The sequence below is a fragment of the Gymnogyps californianus genome, chromosome 19 (assembly GCF_018139145.2).
Source record: "Gymnogyps californianus isolate 813 chromosome 19, ASM1813914v2, whole genome shotgun sequence".
NCBI lineage: Eukaryota > Metazoa > Chordata > Aves > Accipitriformes > Cathartidae > Gymnogyps > Gymnogyps californianus.
This window is the reverse complement of record NC_059489.1, coordinates 6,882,672-6,903,206: the sequence shown is the minus strand read 5'-3', so window position 1 is coordinate 6,903,206 and position 20,535 is coordinate 6,882,672. Positions and strand designations below refer to the sequence as shown.

The 20,535-nt window shown below is 41.6% G+C and overlaps 1 protein-coding gene across 1 annotated transcript in view; it reads left to right on the top strand.

Moving 5' to 3' along the window:
* The window catches only part of ABCC3 (ATP binding cassette subfamily C member 3), a 52,298-nt gene that overhangs the window by 22,514 nt on the left and 9,249 nt on the right, over nucleotides 1-20,535 (top strand). Inside the window, exons 8-21 of the mRNA XM_050908466.1 lie at nucleotides 2,649-2,867; nucleotides 6,919-7,096; nucleotides 7,649-7,810; nucleotides 8,901-8,993; nucleotides 10,306-10,509; nucleotides 11,754-11,900; nucleotides 12,307-12,394; nucleotides 13,413-13,479; nucleotides 15,174-15,279; nucleotides 15,621-15,797; nucleotides 16,661-16,828; nucleotides 17,583-17,766; nucleotides 18,696-18,801; nucleotides 19,483-19,636. Of these exons, the coding sequence (XP_050764423.1) occupies nucleotides 2,649-2,867; nucleotides 6,919-7,096; nucleotides 7,649-7,810; nucleotides 8,901-8,993; nucleotides 10,306-10,509; nucleotides 11,754-11,900; nucleotides 12,307-12,394; nucleotides 13,413-13,479; nucleotides 15,174-15,279; nucleotides 15,621-15,797; nucleotides 16,661-16,828; nucleotides 17,583-17,766; nucleotides 18,696-18,801; nucleotides 19,483-19,636 (2,053 nt within the window). The remainder of the gene's footprint in view (nucleotides 1-2,648; nucleotides 2,868-6,918; nucleotides 7,097-7,648; nucleotides 7,811-8,900; nucleotides 8,994-10,305; nucleotides 10,510-11,753; nucleotides 11,901-12,306; nucleotides 12,395-13,412; nucleotides 13,480-15,173; nucleotides 15,280-15,620; nucleotides 15,798-16,660; nucleotides 16,829-17,582; nucleotides 17,767-18,695; nucleotides 18,802-19,482; nucleotides 19,637-20,535) is intronic.

Sequence of the window (20,535 nt, the reverse complement as noted above, 5' to 3'; positions counted from 1 at the left end):
CAGGTAAAATTTTGTGGCAACTATATTAATGATTCTAAGGTGGGGAAAAAGAGCAAAAACAAAGCAAATCACTGTACTCCAGATTGCTGGGTTTCACGTAATTCTGAAAGCTTCATGGCTCTGCTTATTCTTCAATTATAAGTAGGTATTCTCAATTACTTCATGTCAAATAACATTAGTGGTAGTTGCTTGGGAGCTGTGGTAAATACTTTTTTTTAACTCTTCTCATTAAATCTGCTCTGAGCAAGCTTTTATGACATTAAAAATGCTGTGTCAAGTTGCACATGTGTTGAAAGTGTCGTGGAAAATATTTGCAGTGTACACAGTAGTAATTTATTTTAAAGAACTTAATCAGTTGCAACTCTGGCATAGCTAAAGCTTTAAACTTATTTTGTTGTAATGACTATCACATTTCTATTGTTCCCAAACCTACAAAACCTTTTTTACATTTTGCTTCACAGCTGTCTTGTGAATTACTGTTCAATAATTGCTAATAATTCATTTGCTACTAATGAGTTACAGGAGAGATCAGTGTGGATTTAAGTTGTTATTATAGATAATAAAGCGTGCAAAGAGTATTTTTCCTTTGCTTTTGCTCTCTTTGCATGTATGGCTGAAGTCTCTACATGCTCACTTTACTGATAAGTGCAGTTGCTTCTGAGAAAGTTAGAGCTGTGCTGGATGCAGAAGAGGGAGCTGGAATCTATTTTGCCTCATTTTTAGTTAGCTTCTGACTTTAGAGACTATGCTTTTGAAGACAAATTGAAGGTGCAGGGCCTTGTCATCACCATTGAGAAAGCTATGTGTTCTCCCATGAGATAATCAGCATCTATTATCTGCCCTGCTATAAATAATGGAAACCAGGCACATGCTTTTTGCTTTGATAAAAAGCTGGGTGTGAGCAGTCCCACACACTGCTGAAAACCTGACCTCACCTAGCTACGCGTAGTAAACACTAGAAGTGCATTTCTCCCTTTGGGATTTTTTGCTGTGAGAGAACTATTGCGTTGCTGTTAGGTCACTGTAATAAACATTTTTAATAGCACAAAGCCAGGGGCAAGTAGTCTTGTTTCTTCAAATCCTTCAATGAGTTTAACAGCCTGGTTGCCAGAAAAATAAGGCTTTGCTCATAAACTCTCCAGGTTTGATCTGGAAGGACAAAGACAACATTGTTTGTTCTTGTCTTGGGGGGGGGGGGAGGGGGGAAATTGTCTGATTTAGGTTCTCCCCTGCCCTCAAAGTTTATTGCAAAGAAATTGGGATTTGTACATGCCTTTGTTTGAAAGGATGTGAACAAGTTTCTACCTGTGAACTGTTAGCCACAGTGATCATTTTGAACGCTTACAGGCTGTTGGAATTATTTGACTCTGCAGCCAGCCAGCTCCAGAAAATCTGGACACTCTTTATGAAGAATCATAAATCCAACCTCACTTGGTAGTACTCACAAGTTATTTTTCAAATGCCTTCTTGTAAGTCTTCACTGTTTCTACGGTCTCTCTTCCATCTGTCCCTTCTTATAAGGCTTATGTGCCCCAGACTAATTTCCTTCTCCCTGCTCCACCTGGACTTAACCTTCCTGGCTGACATTCAGGAAATTGTTCTCTAGGTCCCATAGCCCCCAAGAAACAGCAGCAATTCGGTATTTGCTGGTAGAAGAGCTGCCAGGCTGCTCTTTGAGAGCAATTCATGGAGGAAATAATTTTCCAGAGCACCCCATCTTTATTGATGAGCAACAGAAGTCAGGCACCTGAACTCCAGAGGTGCTTCTAGAAAACTCACCTAGAGCCTTGGAGAGCAGCACGGACCTGTTGGGTCCATTTTTCATGAGTCAGTCTCAAAGAGCTTTGCAGAAGAGGTCACTTTTGTTGGCTTATTTTGCAGATGGAGAAAGAGAGGCACAAAGTAAGAAAGGGATACAGCCAAAGAGGGTTTAATGCTTAAATTGTCATCTGAGTAAAATTTAGGCACCTAAACCCAAAGTTTCTGTCCTAGAAGAACCTCGGACAGCTGTGGCCCAGATCTCGGAGGTGGCTCACCTTTGGAGGTGCTATGGTTTGTACTCTTTCAGGTTTCCAGGAATGCAAAACTCTGTATTTTGAGAGGGCTGTGCCTGCTTCCTCTCTAAGCTTGGCGTGTGATTCAATGTCTGTCTCCCCAGAGGGATTCAGACCACTTCTCTGAAAGCAGCTGTGTGATCAGATAAGGCTAAAGGTTTAGTATAGCTACTAAATGAGTAATGAATACAGTCTCAGAAGGACTAGGTGAGGGTGCGTTTTGTGGTATGTAAATAACAACTGTTAGAGGATTCCTTTACAAGAAATGGGAGGTTCAAGGTCAACTCTGTCCTCTGCCAAAGGAAGTCAAGCCTTCATCTCCTACTCCTTTGAGCCACGTTCTCATCCCATGGTGATTGATTTTCTGGCCTATGGAGTACACCTCGTAAGTACTGCAGAAAAAGAAAAGAAAACAAGACTCATTACGCAAGAGTGGCCTATCCCTGAGCACATCTAGATCTTGTTGAAAGTCTTGCTGTTGATCAGTAGCATAGCAAAGAAAGAAGCAGACTTTTAGATGTTGCCGCAGTGCTGTACACATAGGGCAATGACATTCTTGTCAGTTCTCTCTAATTGCTTGTCTCATTCCCCTAGGAAAGAAGGTGTGACATATATGAAGAAATCTAACCATGTGCTGAATCATGTTGGTGATGGTCCAGAGGAAGCAGAAGTTCTGATCAGAGACAAAAAGCACAATAGAAAGCCTTCCTTTCTCAAAGCTTTGTTGAGGACCTTTGGGCCGTACTTCTTAATCGGCTCCTTCTTCAAGCTGATACAAGACCTACTTTCTTTTGTCAACCCTCAGCTGTTAAGGTTGGTTTACTGTGTGAGTAGTTTCTATGTGCAGTCCCTATGGAGGCTTGGCTTTGGCACGGGCTATTTATTTTTGAAATGCATAGCTAGTTTCCCTCACAGTGCTGCATGCGTATGCTCCCTCACCTTCCCGCTGAAATGCCATAAGACAGGAGTTCTTTATTGTGGACTAAGCTGTAAATTGGGCAAGCTTCACTGAAATGCAAAATTTGTAGATCGCCTATCACCAATAGACAGCTTTAAATTACAAATTACCTGTTGCTTCATGCAACAGTCCAAAGCAATTTCTCTCCATTTCTAAAGGATTATTTGTGAAATCGAAGCAAAGCACTGCTTACTGGATCCAGTACATCTGATACCCACATGTGTTGGTGGTGGCCGCAGCTGTAGCGTGACTTGATATACAAATGAAGCATGATGCTCAAGTATGTGGTGCTTTGGCCATGCTGCTGTCATCTGGGGAAGATTTTGGACCATTTAGATGAGTTCATGTATTCTTAGTTGTGCACAGCAATGAGAATGTGTGAGGCACGTTGCAGTAAATTTCCATGTGAAAGAAAATTATGGTTCTATTAAAAAAAAAAAAAAAAAAGGCGCGAGAGAGATCTTGGCAAAAGTGGTATGTCCTCAAAGTCTCCTTGTATGAGGAACACCTGTACCTCCCATCTCCAGGGACACCAGTTTGCTCAGCCTGATCCATAAAGGAATTTGCATGATCCTCACAATTTTTTCTCTGTTAGTAGTATTCTTAAAGTGAGAATTTCATCAGATAATCATTAACTAAGAAGAAAGTAACAGTGGAAATACCAGCATTTCTATCAAACAATTATTTTTTATTTCCACCTCAATGGAAAAGCACATAGTCCTGTTAATGCATGAGAAAGGAATGGAGCTTGGATGAAGGCCACAGGTGGATGTGGGGAAGGGGAGAAGAGAGGGCCCTGCTCCTATATGAGTGTCTCTTAACACCAGTGTGGAGCTGTGTTCTGAGGTCATAGAATCATAGAATCCTTTAGGTTGGAAAAGACCTTTAAGATCATTGAGTCCAACCATTAACCTAGCACTGCCAAGTCCACCACTAAACCATGTCCCTAAGTGCCACATCTACACGTCTTTTAAATACCTCCAGGGATGGTGACACAACCACTTCCCTGGGCAGCCTGTTCCAATGCTTGACAACCCTTTCGGTGAAGAAATTTTCCCTAATATCCAATCTAAACCTCCCCTGGCGCAACTTGAGGCCATTTCCTCTCGTCCTATTGCTTGTTACTTGGGAGAAGAGACCGACACCCACCTCACTACAACCTCCTTTCAAGTAGTTGTAGAGAGCGATAAGGTCTCCCCTGAGCCTCCTTTTCTCCAGGCTAAACCACCCCAGTTCCCTCAGCCGCTCCTCACAAGACTTGTTCTCTAGACCCTTCACCAGCTTCGTTGCCCTTCTTTGGACACGCTCCAGCACCTCAATATCTTTCTTGTAGTGAGGGGCCCAAAACTGAACATAGTATTTGAGGTGGAGCCTCACCAGTGCCGAGTACAGGGGGACAATCACTTCCCTAGTCCTGCTTACCACACTATTTCTGATGCAAGCCAGGATGCTATTAGCCTTCTGGGCCACCTGGGCACTCTGTCAGCTCATATTCAGCTGGCTGTTGACCAACACCTCCAGGTCTTTTTCCGCCAGCCAGCTTTCCAGCCATTTGTCCCCAAGCCTGTAGCGTTGCATGAGGTTGTTGTGACCCAAGTGCAGGACCTGGCACTCGCTCCATCAATCCAGCCTGTCCAGATCCCTCTGTAGAGCCTTCCAACCCTCAAAGCAGATCAACATTCCCGCCTAACTTGGTGTTGTCTGCAAACTTATTGGGGGTGCACTCGATCCCCTCGTCCAGATCATTGATAAAAATATTGAACAGAACTGGCCCCGATACTGAGCCCTGGGGAACACCACTTGTGACCGGCTGCCAACTGGATTTAACTCCATTCACCGCCACTCTTTGGGCCCGGCCATCCAGCCAGTTTTTTACCCAGCAAAGAGTACACTCATCCAAGCCACGAGCAGCCAGTTTCTCCGGGAGAATGCTGTGGGAAACAGTGTCAAAGGCTTTACTAAAGTCTAGGTAGACAACATCCACAGCCTTTCCCTCATCCACTAAGCGGGTCACCTTGTCGTAGAAGGAGATCAGGTTAGTCAAGCAGACCTGCCTTTCATAAACCCATGCTGACTGGGCCTGATCGCCTGGTTGTCCTGTACGTGCTGTGTGATGGCACTCAAGATGATCTGCTCCATAACGTTCCCCGGCACTGAGGTCAGACTGACAGGCCTGTAGTTCCCCAGATCCTCCTTCTGGCCCTTCTTGTAGATGGTCGTCACATTTGCTAACTTCCAGTCAACTGGGACCTCCCCGGTTAGCCAGGACTGCTGATAAATGATTGACAGTGGCTTGGTGAGCACTTCTGCCATCTCCCTCGGTACCCTTGGGTGGATCCCATCCCGCCCCATAGACTTGTGTGTGTCTAAGTGGTGTAGCAGGTCGCTAACCATTTCCCCTTGGATTATGGGGGCTTCATTCTGCTCCCCGTCGCTGTCTTCCAGCTCAGGGGGTTGGGTACCCAGAGAACAACTGGTCTTACTATTAAAGACTGAGGCAGAGAGAGCATTAAGTACCTCAGCCTTTTCCTCATCCTTTGTCACTGTTTCCCCCCACATCCAATAAAGGATGGAGATTCTCCTTAGCCCATGTTGTTCTGTGGGTGGTTTGTGACGTACCCAGAAATTTGCTAAAAAGAGGGTCCGTCCCGGTATGGTGACATTTAATAGCTTACAGTCTGTCTTCTTCCAGAGTCCCTAGTGAAGAGGAGGCAGCTGGCTTCCTTCTGAGAACACATGAAGTATAATCTATTCTGGGAATTTCTCAAATTTGCATAAATTCCTGGATATGTTGTTAGTGATATCTCAAGGCATATGATGGGGAATTTCTTCTCAAGCCTAAATTCCCGTAGTCTTGGAAAATGCACTGCTAGTGGTAAGAGAAAATGAAAAAGCCACGGCTGTCTGGCAGGTTGCACATAAGATAGTTTTATGTTTCTAAAAAGATTGCTAAATCCCATGCTGGGACTATGAGGAAGAGATTTTCCTGAAGCTGTCCACTTACAGCATGAACGACTGGTGCAGTGCAGAAGGAATATCTTTCTGGACTGGAAGAAGAAAGATGTAGCAACCTCATGCTTCTAACGCAAGGCTTTGGGGCCTGATTTGTAGGTTCCAGGTATATTTTCCCCCTGCTGGTTATTTGAACCATGGAGTCAAATCTCTGTTCCTCCCATATTTTGACAATTCAATACTCTGGTCAGTAGGCTGAAATCACAGATGTGATTTTTGAGAACACTGGACATTGCCATATGTTGTTCTGCTTGTTTGCTACATGACAGTGTGCAGGTCTCGCAGGGAGAGCAGCTGTGTGTAGTAAGAAATGGCTTATTAATAAAAGATGATATAGCCAGTTTAATGGTACTACCATTTTACCAAAAAAGTAGGAGTGAAGAACTCTTATGCATCCATCCAGGCGGATGTCTTTTAATCTAGTTTTTTTTGTGGGAAAACACCCCAGGCAGAAGCACTCAGGCTGCTTGAAAAGGATTTGGGAAAGAAGCTGGTTTTGCCTGCTTTACTACACTGTCCTACTGTGTCCTATCATTCACCTCTTGCCCTGGGGGGCTGCCTAATAGAGCTCAGACAGTGAGCCATGTGTTTAAATGCTGGATCTCAGGGGAAACCTAGAGTTTCTCGTCATATTTCATTTTCTACAGGCTCATTTGCAAATGGACTTTCTCACTGGCAAAGCCTAAGGTTTTGCTGTTGGATCCTTGCAATGTTGTTTGACTGAAATCGTAACTCAGCTTGCATCCTGGAGAGCTGTTTACTTTTTGTGGTTAGAGAGAGGATGTGGCAGGATGCCATAGTTGAGAGAAGCTGTGTTATGTCCCATTAAACTTGCTGCATGTTTTTTATTTTTGTTTCTTTTTCCTTTTCCTTCCCTAATCTTCTGAAAAACAGTGTATTAATCGCCTTCATTAAGAACAAAGATGCCCCAGCCTGGTGGGGATTTTTGATTGCGGCTTTGATGTTTGTCTGTGCTGTGCTACAGACACTCATACTTCACCAGCATTTCCAGTACTGCTTTGTTACTGGGATGAGGCTGAGAACTGGGATCACTGGAGTGATATACCGAAAGGTAAGACTGGAAGCATTTCATGGGCTGGAACACCAGTGTATAGCCAAGCAAGTGGCCTCAGTTCTCAAATACTCGGGGAAGAGCAGGCATATTGGAGAAGAATAGCCTCCTGGAATATAAAAGATGGGTTTTTTTGGTGAGTTTTTAGGGGTACTTCTATCATACTTTACAGAATTCTCTAGCTATCAGCAACTTAATGTGGGTGTACTGGTAGGTCACCAGACATATCACAGGCAAATACTGGTTCACTTTAAATATTTGGAAAAGGAATCCAGGAGAATAGTGTGTTTGTGCTATGAGTTGATTAGGTGCAACTAGGCTTTCTTCAGAATGCTACATACTGCTTGAGATAGAGGTGCTCAGAAGCAAAGCATTTCATGAAGTCTTGTTCTTTGGAGATTAGGAATTGATGTAGGTGTGAATTATTTTATTCTTGTTGGAGAAGCACATTCTCGGGGAGTGTCTTGTTTTGCTAATAATTGAGGATTTCTTCTCTGTGTTTCTCCATATGTATCAAGATTGTGAATCCGCTGAATCTCTCTTATTTCTCAGTCCTTAGTCATCACAAACTCAGCAAAGCGCTCATCTACTGTTGGAGAAATTGTCAACTTGATGTCAGTGGATGCCCAGCGTTTCATGGACCTGATGACTTTCCTGAACATGTTGTGGTCTGCACCACTCCAGATATTTCTAGCTTTGTATTTCCTCTGGCAGGTACAGACATTGTCACATTTTTTCAGAATTGGTCTAAATGATATGCAAGCTGCTTATTTTTTGTTAATTTGACCCACCATTGCTTTTTTAGAAACTTATTGTTCTGCCTTGTAGTAAAATAGCTTGTACTGGTGTACACGATCAATTAGTCTTTTAATTATTTTGTTCAGCTGGTAGGCAAGATAAGGCATTTGAAGCAAAACATAGCCTTTATGTCTCCTCTGTCCCTACCATGCTTTGATAGGATCAGTCTTGGACTCATCACAGTGTTCCCAGTAGTTGATACAAATGAGAGCTTGAGGGAAATGGTTTAAAAATTAAACCAAACAAAAAAACCCTGCACAAAGGAAATGTAAGCCATGTATAAAGATTATATCATGCCATATAAGGAAGTTTTGTGCAAGTCAACATGAAACAAATCTCACCTGGAATAACCATAATTTTTCCTTTGCTACAGTGAAGTTGTTTCTGGTTTATTCCAGGTTCAGTTTGAGCACTGGCTTTCATCCTTAAAATGTTTCTATGCAATTAATCTGTTTTACTGCATAAAACAGTAGCACCAACTTAACCATATTGATTTAGACTTGAAAGCCATTAAGTTGCAGCAGCTTTATGAGTTACTGCTCCGCTGGTAAGCTGAACTCTGGTAGCTAGCAGTTTGTATGCTTTTACTCGCATTGAGGGTACTGGGTTAATTCAGTAATTACAGTTCCCTACATCAGAGGGAAGTCAATGGAAAAATTCCTTCTGTGTGGCTTGTTCCCTTTCTACATTTGCTCAATAGCTCTGTATTTGCATTAGTTCAAACTTACTTTCCCCTCCCACTGGGAACCACTTAACAGGTAAATCACAAAACGCTCTGCTATCACCAATACTAGCATAATAATAATTCAAGATGGATGTTGTCATATTTTTCTGTCTCCCCCTCATAGTTGTTCTGTGGAATCAGAACACTTCGCTGGGAGGAATTCAACTTCTCTATGTAAAACATTCATTTCTGTTTCTATAACCTACTGTTGTTTTAATGCTCACCATAGGGAACAGCAGCACTTGGGTACAACAACAACTTACTTTTTTTCTTTCAATCAAGACTTTAGGGCCTTCTGTGCTGGCAGGAGTTGCCGTGATGGTTTTACTTATCCCATTTAACTCTGCAATAGCAATGAAAACCAGAGCATTCCAGGTAAAGTACCAGCAGAGAAGGTGACATTACCTGAATTGGTAGCTGTGCTATGAGAGATGAATGCATCAGTGGTTGTCTTGGCCATTAATGAGCTGCCATTTGCACCAATTTACTTATGAGTAAGATTGTACTGATATATTTAATAACTGTATCCTCTCAGATAGTTTTTCCGTAGTGATTTGAATGCTATTTAAGGGAAAGCTGTGGCTTTGAGTCAGTGGCTCTTCATCATACTGCTGGAGCCGCTTCTGGGATTAGCAAGAAGTTTCTTTGTGTCCATATCCCTTCACCTGGCGGCTTCTTCTAGGAGTGCCTAGAGAAAGGGCAAATAAATGCTGTTCTTTGAATGACTGTTTTCAGAGATGGGAACTGAAACCTGGCAGCTTGGCTTTTATGCTAATAGCCAGTGTTGACTTTCACTGCTACTGAGCTGGGCTAAATTTGAATTATTATCTTAAGGTACAAGGGTCCTTTATTCCTTTCTTTGTAGTCTTAGTCGCCTCTAGTCAACGAAGGCTGAAAAAACCAATATAATAGTGCCCTCTGGCTTTATGCTAGAAAAATCTAATAAGTGGCTTGTGCTGTGCAACCTATCAGTGACTGTTTGGAAGATTAAAAAAAAAAATCAAGCTGTTGATGTAAAAAAGGTAAGAGTTGGAAAACAAATATAAATTGTGACATTTAAACACAGCCTTAGTAACAGTGGTATTATTACGTGCCTTAAAGAGCCATCCAGACTTCCCATTAAATCTTTTGGATGCTGACATGTTAGTATTAACATTCCTTTTCTCCCTTGCCCATTGTAAGATGCTCAGAGCTGCATAACTTTGTGTGCATGTGTGTGTGAACACAGTTTTTCATTTTGTCTGTACAGCTGAGGAGGGATTTTTTTTTTTTTTTAAAGTAACTGAATGAAGCACTGTATTCTAATGTATAGGGAAAAAAAATAAACTAGGAGTAACCACAATTTTCAAGGGATGCCCAAAGAAATGAAAGGAAGAAGTAGGGTAGTATTTTTGTGAAGTGCCTGAATCTTTCTTTAAGGTGGTTTTGAAAATGTAACCCCTAACAGTGAAGATGAGTGGAAAACTTTTGTAGTCTGCTTTCCAGCCATTTTCTTTGATTCCAGGTTTCTTTGGAGGTATAGACTTGCACAGTAAGCTTACTGATAACAGTCTGGCTTTCTTTAATTACCTTTTGCATCCTCTTTAGAAATAGCCCAAGGACCATCACAGCTGTGAGACAACATGTTGAAAGCTCTCTTCTAGTCATTCCTGTGACACTCTGTCTCCTGTGTTTACTAATAACCTAGGTGGAACAAATGCGATATAAGGACTCCCGCATTAAATTAATGAATGAGATTCTGGGTGGCATAAAGGTGCTGAAGCTGTATGCTTGGGAACCATCGTTTTCAGAAAAAGTGTTGGAGATACGAAAGAATGAGCTGCGAGTTTTGAAAAAATCTGCCTATCTCAATTCTTTGTCCACCTTTGCATGGATCAGTGCGCCATTCCTGGTAAATTGAATTTGCATGACTTTCTAAGCTGTACAAGTACATCCTTGAAGGATAAGTGGGAGGCTTTCTGCTTGCTAAATGTACATAGGAATAAAATGTAAATACTTTTTAAAAAAACTATTCACATGCTTTGAAGCAAAGTTCCCTGTTCTCTAGAGCCTTTTTGTTAATCGGTATTAAAGTATTTCTTGATAAAGCCTGCCAATGGAAGCTGGGATAGCTGTCTCGGGAGAATTTCCAACCACTTCAAAGTACTTCCCATAACAAATTGAAACTAGAATTTGAAACCTCAGAGATATTTGTGAATAGCAAAAATAGCAAAAAAAAAAAAATTGTAATTGAGTCAGTCAGGACAATGTCTGTCTTAAGCTCTCATTTCTACCTTTCGTGTTACAGTGCTCTGCTTGTTTTAGTGGGAGAGGGAGTTGTTAAATTATTCTACAACCTAAAAAAAGATCGATTTAATGTAAAAAATAAAGCCCAAATGATACATTGCCAATTCTGAAACGCTTTTTCCTCAATTTTCTCTTTCCTTCTATTTTCCACTTCATTGCACTGTGATCCCTTTTGCAGAAAGGGTTTTGCTTTTGGTGAATAAAAACATTCAGATAAGTGCTTTGTCAAAAATATTCCTAGCCAGCTGTTCTCAAGATCAAAGGCTCAACCCTACAGAAATATTCTTAACGGCCTCAAGATCCTGCCTCTTTCATGTTTCCTTAAAGTTAATGCACTTCCTTAAGTGCACATCCCAATTCCTGCTCACCGTTAGTTTACTGCATAGGATGGTCCCTCCACAGTGGATGGTCCCTGTCATACAGCGAACCAGCAAATAACTTGGATTTTACTCCCTTTCCTATTGATCAGTGAGTCTTGTTTGCTTAGCCTGCAGTTTACAATGCGAAAATTGGGTTGGGTGGAGTTGGAAATGCAGCCAAACCACAGCCAGATAACCGCTTCTCGTTTTTATTTACCCGAGTTCTGTAGTTCACCTCTTGAATCTCCTAGTTCAAATAAATGTAGCCATTAGTAATCTGAAAGTTATTTTATTCCTCATGCCCTTTTTTATATCAACTTGTTCATATGGATTGTCATTCTTAAAGCATGTTGAAAAGGTCAGAAACAGAGAATTTGCCCAATTTTGTTGTTGATACTTTTATTTCAAAGATGCCTATCAGGCTTGACTGCTTTTTAAAATGTCAAAATATTACATATGTCTTGCAGTAAACTCACTTTCTGGCTTTCAGGTAGCATTGACGACATTTGCTGTGTATGTGTCGGTGGATGAGAAGAATATCCTGGATGCAGAAAAGGCTTTTGTCTCCCTCTCCTTGTTTAATATTTTAAAGTTTCCCCTCAATATGCTTCCACAAGTCATTAGCAATGTTGCACAGGTAAGAAGGGTCTGGTGCATAAGTTGTTTTGAACAACTTGAACAAAAAGAACCGCAGATGCCCCTGATTTCTGGAATGCAGAGATCCCTTGCATCTGCCTGTTAGCTGGTTTCTTTCTAATATCCTTTCTCTACTGCTGCCCTGTATTGGAAAGCCAGACATCTTCTGAGTTAAGCTTGTCTGTGAGAATTTTGCTTCACTCAGATGAACTCAGCTTGGTCTAAGAAATCTCACAGGTAAAAGCTTGAATTTCAGCATAAGACTGATTGAAGGGAAAGAATGAGTCACTGTTCAGGAAGCCCATGGGGTGAAAGTTTAAGCCATTCTGCATGCTTTCTTTTTCAGTAGTAAGACCATTAAGTCCCCATTAAAAGCATGATAAAATAATGCTGCGCTCTCTTCTTAGACAAGCGTTTCTCTAAAGAGAATTCAGCAGTTCCTGAGTCATGATGAACTTGATCCAAATTGTGTGGAAACAAAAGTGATTACACCAGGTAAAGACATCAGTATTTTTCTAAGCTATGCTAATACAACAAACATCTTGTATTTGTTTTGGACTGGTTGAGTTATGAAAAAAAGCAAAAAGAAAATAACAATAATCTTGATGTTCAAAAAAAGAAGCTGCTGCTTTGAAAAGCGTGTGTTTGTTGTTCAGGCTATGTGGAAATTACAAAAGTTTCTGGCTATATTTTTGAGCTTTGCGCTGAGTTATTGGGCCTGAGTTTACATCTGCAATGTATTGGATGCTAACAGCACTGAATAATGAAGTGCATCCACTGACTAGGGACAGCAAGACCTGCTCAAACCTTTCGCACTGCACGAATGCTCAGGAACATTATAAACAGTTTTGATTTCTTCTGTTGGAAACAGTATCCCAAAACAAATGAGCAAACCAGGTGGTCTCAAAAAAATGTGTTTTCTCACGTAATGCACTTTGGTGATACTGTGGTTTGAAACTTCTCTTGTGTGTGATGCCGTAGACAGAGGAGGAGGAGGGATGGCTGTGTGGTTGTCATGCGATTACTGTTACACACCACCCCACCAGGAGGTAAAGAAAGCCTGCAGATCTGTAACTTGTTAGTGTGGCAAGCAAAAAGCTGCACAGAGGCAAAGTTAATCTGATGCATCAAAGTCAACAGCATGCAGTGGTCTCCTACCAACTTGAGAGTGGTTTCTTAAGTAAAGTTGTGCTAACAGTTGCACAGGGATTCTGAGCAGCGAATGTTGGGACCAGCCTCACCAGGGCAGCGTGAAGCAGGACAACTTTTCAGCTCCATAGGTCTGTAAGCTCACAGTCGATAGCTTAAGCTGCCATCAGTAATTTTCACTCTGAACAAGCCTGCCTTGTGACCTGCAGTCATGAGACTGTGCTTCCCATGCCAGTAGAAAAGGGAACTGCAGTGCACGTGAAACACCCATAAATAAAGATTCCTCTGTCTGCCAGTCTCTCAGCCGTACTCTTCTGTGTAATACATTTCCTGCCTTCTCTATTGTTGTGTTTTTGTCATACAGGCAATGCCATCAGTGTAACAAATGCGACGTTCAGCTGGGGAAAGGAGCTTAAGCCATCTTTGAAAGAGTAAGATTGCTTTATGCAATTGCAGTTCAACATCTACCTGCTTCCTGGTTTCTGGCTCCTGGGAGGTCTGCTTGAAAGATGTCTAGTAATATCTGCAGGCTCACTTCTGGAAAAGGTTCTTTCCACACATCACATATGTGCATCTCTTCTGCCTTTAAAAGATCGAGCTAATCCTCATGCCTCATGGTATTTAGGCTTTACAGAACAGTGCTGTAAGGCTTTAACTCCACAGCGACTAGCATAAAATAGTTACCTATTAAAGGACAGAAAAGCTACGTAAATTTCTTAAATAGACTTTTTTTTTAACTGAAACGTTGGACAAATCAAATTGATCTGATGGATTATGAGGACAGTTGAGATCTCTGGGTTTGGACTTGGGCATGCAAACAGTGGTCTGTTCTTTTAAGAGTCTTGTGGCAGACTCACCCCTGTGGCTGTAGATGGGCCATTTCCAGACTATGGGGGTGCGTGTTTTGCTCATTTGCCTATGTGAATGAATACAAACAAAATTTGCCTGGAAGCATATACTTCCTCATGTTATACTTTGTTGTCAGATCAAAATCACAGAAACCTGACAAGTATTCTTAGAATTGTCAGTCCAAGGATCTCGTGCCACTGTGCTGAGTGTATTATGTTAACAGGTTATACATGGATAACCTGCAAGCAAGAGGCTTAGAGTTCAAAGGAGCCAGTTTGGTTCAGGCAACCAAATCTGCAGCCAGGTTGACTTCAGTGTTCTGGGGTTTATTTCAGAAAGAACTATGCATCTCCAGCTCAAATTGCTAGCCACCTCGGCCTACAAATTACCTGGTGGCTTCCTAAAGTAGCAGTAAGGCAAAACTCCGCTAGAGGGAAAGAATAATGAAAAAAAGCTTGTTGTGCTTTTGAGTTTTTCTGTTTTGAATGTTTCTTTTAAAAAACAACCAACCAAACAAAAAACCTCTTGCAGTGTTCAAAACATCAACTACCTGCTTGGTAAGAATCTGCATAAGAATTAGAGCCCTAGTTCTACATCAGGATCTGTGCAAACAGAAGTTTGGCTTGATTTTATTGGTGACAGACACTTTGATAGCAATGAGACTGTGTCCATCAGTCATTTCCGTATCAGTTCACCTTCAAAACCAGGACCTAAAGCACTACCTTTATGAACCTAATGGGGAAAACAGTAAAGGATTTTAATTGGGAAAGTTTTGGTTTTATTGTGTCATTGTCAACCCTATTTACTAGCACTGGAAATATGGTACTAAAGTGATTTGAATGTTTCTAGATGGGATGTATTCACTCACTACTTTCGTACAATTGCTTTTGGTTTTAAAGTCAAAAACCAAAAGACTTCTGGAAATTGCTTTCAAAATGCTTATTAACCCTGTTTGACTTGCTGATGGACTCATAGGACACAGCAAAGGGTCTTAGAAGGCTTGCTACCAATCCTACTGATTTAACAACCAACTAGATAGATTAATGCTGGGTTTCCATTTACTCCTACAGTTCTGGTTACAGTTGATTGTACACACAAAAGGGATGAGAAGACCAGTGACCAAGCTATGCTTACTATATCCAGTGAGGCTGTGGTCAGGCTGATTTGTCACTGTGTATTTCAGCCCTGGTTTAAAGACCCATAATGTCTTTAGTAAACTAATGTTTAATTAATTTCCAGCCTGTTTCCTCCACAGTATAAATCTGTTGGTCCCCAGTGGTGCTTTGGTTGCCGTTGTTGGCCATGTTGGCTGTGGGAAGTCTTCTCTGGTGTCTGCTCTCCTGGGTGAAATGGAAAAGCTGGAAGGAGAAGTGACTGTGAAGGTTGGTATTGTTTATGATGCCATTTAATGATGGTATGGAAATGTGCTGCCTGTGCCTGCCATTGCTTATAGTGCACATCAGGCTGGAGAGGGAATTGTGTTTGCTCCTATGCCAGCTTGTCTGTTTATTTGGGTTTTGCCCGCACCTGTTCGGTTGTGTTTTATATAAAATGACTTTCCTGATTCTATCAACTATACATCAGCAATTATCACACATATATGTATAATGTGAATGTATATCAAACAGGAGCTATATCTATGTGCTGCAGATTTTAATCAGTTGTAAGCATGAATTGCTGCTTGTTACAAGTCAGAGGTTTCCTTTCTCCTTCCTTGTTCAAGGGTTCTGTTGCTTATGTGCCTCAACAAGCCTGGATCCAGAATGCCACGCTGAAAGATAACATTTTGTTTGGCCAAGCTCCTAATGAACAAAAATACCAAAATGTCCTGGAGGCCTGTGCTTTAAAAACTGACCTGGAAGTGCTGCCAGGAGGAGATCAGACTGAGATTGGAGAGAAGGTAATTTTTTTTTTTTTTTCCCCGAGTCAGACCTGCTTGGTGATTCCTGTTCTGTCTAGCTAAAGAGAGATTGCTGTAAAGTCAGCACTTGATTCAGTTTGATCTTTACAATGGCATCCCTGCTACAATCAACACTGAAACATGTAGGGCAGTTTTGTGGAAGGCAGTTGGACTTAAACTTGTTCCTAACTTTAAGCATGTGTTGTACTGTGATGCACAATTGCACATCTAGCCCTGGAAGATCAGAGCATCCTCCATTTGTTGTCCAATTGTAAAGGTGCATCTGTCCAGAATACTTGAAGTCCTTCCTTTTCCTGTAGGGATAAAAAGGGAGGGAACATATGGTGTGCATCAAGTGAAAAAGTGATATGATCATCCCTTAACACCTCATTTTAATGAGAAACTTTTACATATGTGGTTACCAACAAAGATTTTTTTTTTCATAGGCCACTAAATTTGAGATGGATATCATGAAGTGGGGTGGATATGTGGATTTATATGTAAGATGAGAGATGTGGAAGATGTTCCAGGTGCTGCAGCCCTACTTTGAATGTTTGCATTTTACATCCTGGTTGATGGTCTTCCTTTTTATAGTTTTGCGTTTTAACAGCTCCCTTTAGGAGCTTATTAAGCAAGAGGCTTATTCCATCTCCAGATTGCTGGGTGAGTGGAAGTTTGGCAGTGAACAAACAGATTTAGAGGCATTCTGTTCCTGTCTCTGGCTCGGAGTGAGTTATTCTCTTCAGCATCTCATGTTTCAATTTAGCATCCATGTGCTTGACTGGGTGAGAGCCATAAAAAGTCATAGCTGTTGTTGGAACAGAGTTGTGTGATATGTTTTGTTCTCTCCTCTTTCCCTTCAGGGCATCAACCTCTCAGGTGGCCAGAGGCAGCGAGTGAGCCTTGCTCGTGCGGTGTATAGCAGCTCTGACATTTACCTATTAGATGATCCTCTTTCTGCTGTGGACTCGCATGTTGCAAAGCACATCTTTGATAAAGTTATTGGTCCAGATGGGGTACTTAAAGGAAAAGTAAGATGGCATTTAGATCCTCTTAAAAATGCACACAAACTCAGAAACACTGATGGGTAATAGGAAAGCTATTTCACCACTGAGGCTTGAGTGCTGAATCATTCCTGAATTTCTGTGTTTAATTGGCAATGTGGGCACCTTTTCCCCACAGCACAGGCTCTGCAGTGAGCTGCTATTTAGGCATGCCCAGAAGTGATGTGATCTAGTCAGAACGTGTAGAGGCAGAAACTTGGTCTGTCTTTTAAAATCCCTACTATGAGATCTCCAAAACCAAGACATTTGCAGAAACTTGCAAAGGTTGTCAGCTTAGTATTGCTTGTTGTTACTCAGAGGCAGTGCAGTGAGGAAGTTGTAACAGCTTACTGATTGTACAGAGGCCTTTGGCAGTACGCAACCAAATTGCAATTTCTTTGCTTCCCCTCCTACTCCTGTTATGATCTTCTCAGACTATCTCAAAGCTCAAAAGGGAAGGGCTGCAAAGAAAATCAGCACAAGGGAAAGGGGGAATGATAATTCAGTTGGTTTACTTCCCTCTGTGGTCCTATCAGCCTGCAGTAGGAAGCATAGTAAGTTCATGTACATGTTTCCAAGCTAATCTGGCTAACAAGGACAGTGTATTTCCTCTGGCATTTCACCTTGACATGATAACTCACTCCCTGTCCCAAAAATGTGGTAGTATTTGGCTTGCTGAGTAGCGTTAGTCCCCACAGTGACAGCTGAGAGATGTGGGTTTTTTCTCTTTTTCCCTACCCAGACCCGAATTCTGGTGACCCATGGCATCAGCTTCCTGCCTCAGGTAGACCATATAGTTGTCCTGGTAGATGGCAAAATCTCTGAAATGGGATCTTACCAAGACCTTCTGAAACAAAACAAGGCCTTTGCAGAATTCCTGCGAAATTATGCACTTGATGAAGACATCGAAGAGGACGAACCAACAAGTACAGTATTGGTTTTCCTTAAAACATGTCTTTTTCTGTCAAACAGATTATAGATATTTTCTCTGTATAAAGTGTCCCTTGCTTCTACATGACAGCCTGGCATTTGCCTTTCTGCACTACCATGAAAATTATTGTCTATGGCCAGGTCTGTATTATTGATAAACGTTTTCACAACTTTCTTTCAAAATTTCCTGTGGTTTGTCCTAGAAAAAAGCAATTCTTGTGTTAGAAATTATTTTGAAGTTGGGAATTTATTTTACAATTAGCAAGGTCAAGCTCAGCAGGAAAATGGAGTAGCCAAGAACAAACTGGGCTTGCTATCAAAGGGGCTACCCAGAGTCTGGTATTTTTTCTGTTTATATGTTGTCGGGTTTTTTCATATAGCAAAGTTCAAATGACATTTTAATCTTGGGTTACTTTTCAGCTTGGTTTGATTCTAATAAAATGATACAAGATTAAAGCATTTCAGTAAATGTTTCCTCTGTGTGACAGTGTTCCCACGCTCTTTGATTGCAGCTCTGCTTCTTTCCAGACAGGCAGAGAGGAACACGCATGACATCTTCTAGCAACAGCAGAGGCTTGCAGTAGTTCCTGACATGACTCCCCCATCCCAAGATCATGCCTAGAGCATGCCCTATAAGTGAACTTAGCTAGAACCAACTATAACACTATTGCTTAACATTTCTGATGCACTAAAGGAATGTGATGTAAATGCATTGGGCAGCCAGCCTGCCTCACAAGATCTGTGCAATTTAGTTGGGAGAAGTGATGCACAGAAGGGGCGTGTAAGCAAAACTATGGAGGAGTTTATGCACTATGATTTTCCTGCTGTGGTATTGTTTTTCATGACTCTTGCCTTGTATAGCTGACTTTTTCTGTGCTTTCTGCTTTATTCAGCAGAAAATCTGAGGTGTGATCTTGTCTTGCAGTGCTGGAGGAGGAAGAAGTCCTGCTAGCTGAAGACACCCTCAGCATCCATACTGATCTGGCAGATAACGAACCAGTGACGAACGAGGTCCGCAAACAGTTTCTTAGGTAAACATGAGGTTCATGTGTTTATAGTCTGTGTCTGGGGTGAAACACATCTGAAAGATGTTAGTCACGTACTGCTTCTCACTCTGGGCTTTAGTTTCCTTAGTTTCCTCTTATAAATAAATTGGTTTAATGTCCTTTTGAAAATAAATGTGAAAGAACATTCAAAGAAGATCAAACATCTATTCCTGCAATCCTCTTTTTAATCTGAACTGAACCAATTTCTTAAAGCAACTCTCTGGTTCTCAGGTAACACCACTGTATGTATTTATCCGCACAACACTAAACTGCTACCAGGTGCATGATAAATAAACCCTTTGCCTTGTGCCTTTCCATTGGGAATCTTGGAAATCTTTAAAAGTTTGCATAGCCGTACCCATAGATGCTGTCGAGCTACTGTTGATGTGAAAACAGAGAAGCTCAGGGGTTAGCTTTGAAACGTCTGTCTTGCGATGAAGCCTCTGAAGGCCTTTACCGAAGAGCCCAGGCCCTTTGTTAGGTACTATATTTCTGGCATCACTGAACATTCAGAGGGGTGGTACAAGCACCCATAGCTGTGAGTGAGGTTGGCATGGGAACTCGGTAGAAGAGCTGGGAATAAGTCCAATCTGCTGCATCCCGGTCTTGCCATAGCACTGCCACAATATGCCCTTTTTCTCCTAATGACTCTTCTGTTTTAACTAGGCAACTTAGTGTAATATCTTCTGAAGGAGGAGAATGTCCCAACAAAATGTCAACGAAACGAAGAGTCTGTGAAAAGAAGCCAGCAGAGCCTCCTCTGCCAAGAAAAAATCCTAACGAGAAACTTATTCAGGCTGAAACCACTGAAACGGGAACGGTATGGTTTGATTCCCCCCTCCCTTTTTCTATTTTTTTTTTTTTCCTGTTTGAAAAAATCATTTTTATTTTTACATTTGATCCAGTTCTGTTAAATGTGTTGTATAAATCATGACTGCAGGCATTAATCTGGTGGCCACTGATCATTCAAATTTGGGATTTTGGCAGAGGTTTCTGCACCTGGCAAGGGCTATGTACTTAGGGGAAAAAAGAAAAAAAAAGGAAAAAAAAAAAAATCCCTTCCAGCTCCTGCCACAGTCACCTGATACCACATAGCACTGTGCTCCGTCAGCCCTGCCTTTGCGTTGCAGAGCTTTCAGCACTGTTGGGTTTTAAACTGTTTGGCTGCTGTTGAGTCCAGCTGCAGCCCTGGGTATTTGATGAACCAAGCAGTGGGTGATACGAGCCAGCTGCCTGCTGTGTGCCAGCGGATCTGTTCTGCCTAAATGATACCTGCCACTCTGTCTTCGAGAGCACTTTACGCTCATAGGTTCAGAAAGGGCTGTACTTTTCCTTAGCAGGGCCAGGGAGTGAAATGGGAACAGGGAAAAAGAGAAGAGAAGGAAAAAAAGAGAAGATGGGAATACAAAAGTAAAAGAAAGGGACAGAAAGGAGCAGCGGATGGAATAGGAGCAGGGAGGTTTTGTTAAAGAAAGCCCCTTCTCTCCACTTCAGAAGGCTCAGTGTGTCCTTTTTAGTCTGATGTACATGGTCCATGGCACAGACATGTAATTAACTGTTTCTGTGGATTATTTTAGCTTTCAAAGTCCCTAATCAACAACACTTGTTCTCTTAATTATTCCTTCTTATGCTTTTTTAGAAATCGAGTTTTGTCCTGAGTCTGTCTCTTTTTGCTTCTCTGCCTTTTTGCACTAGCTTAGAGATAGCATCTTTATTTTT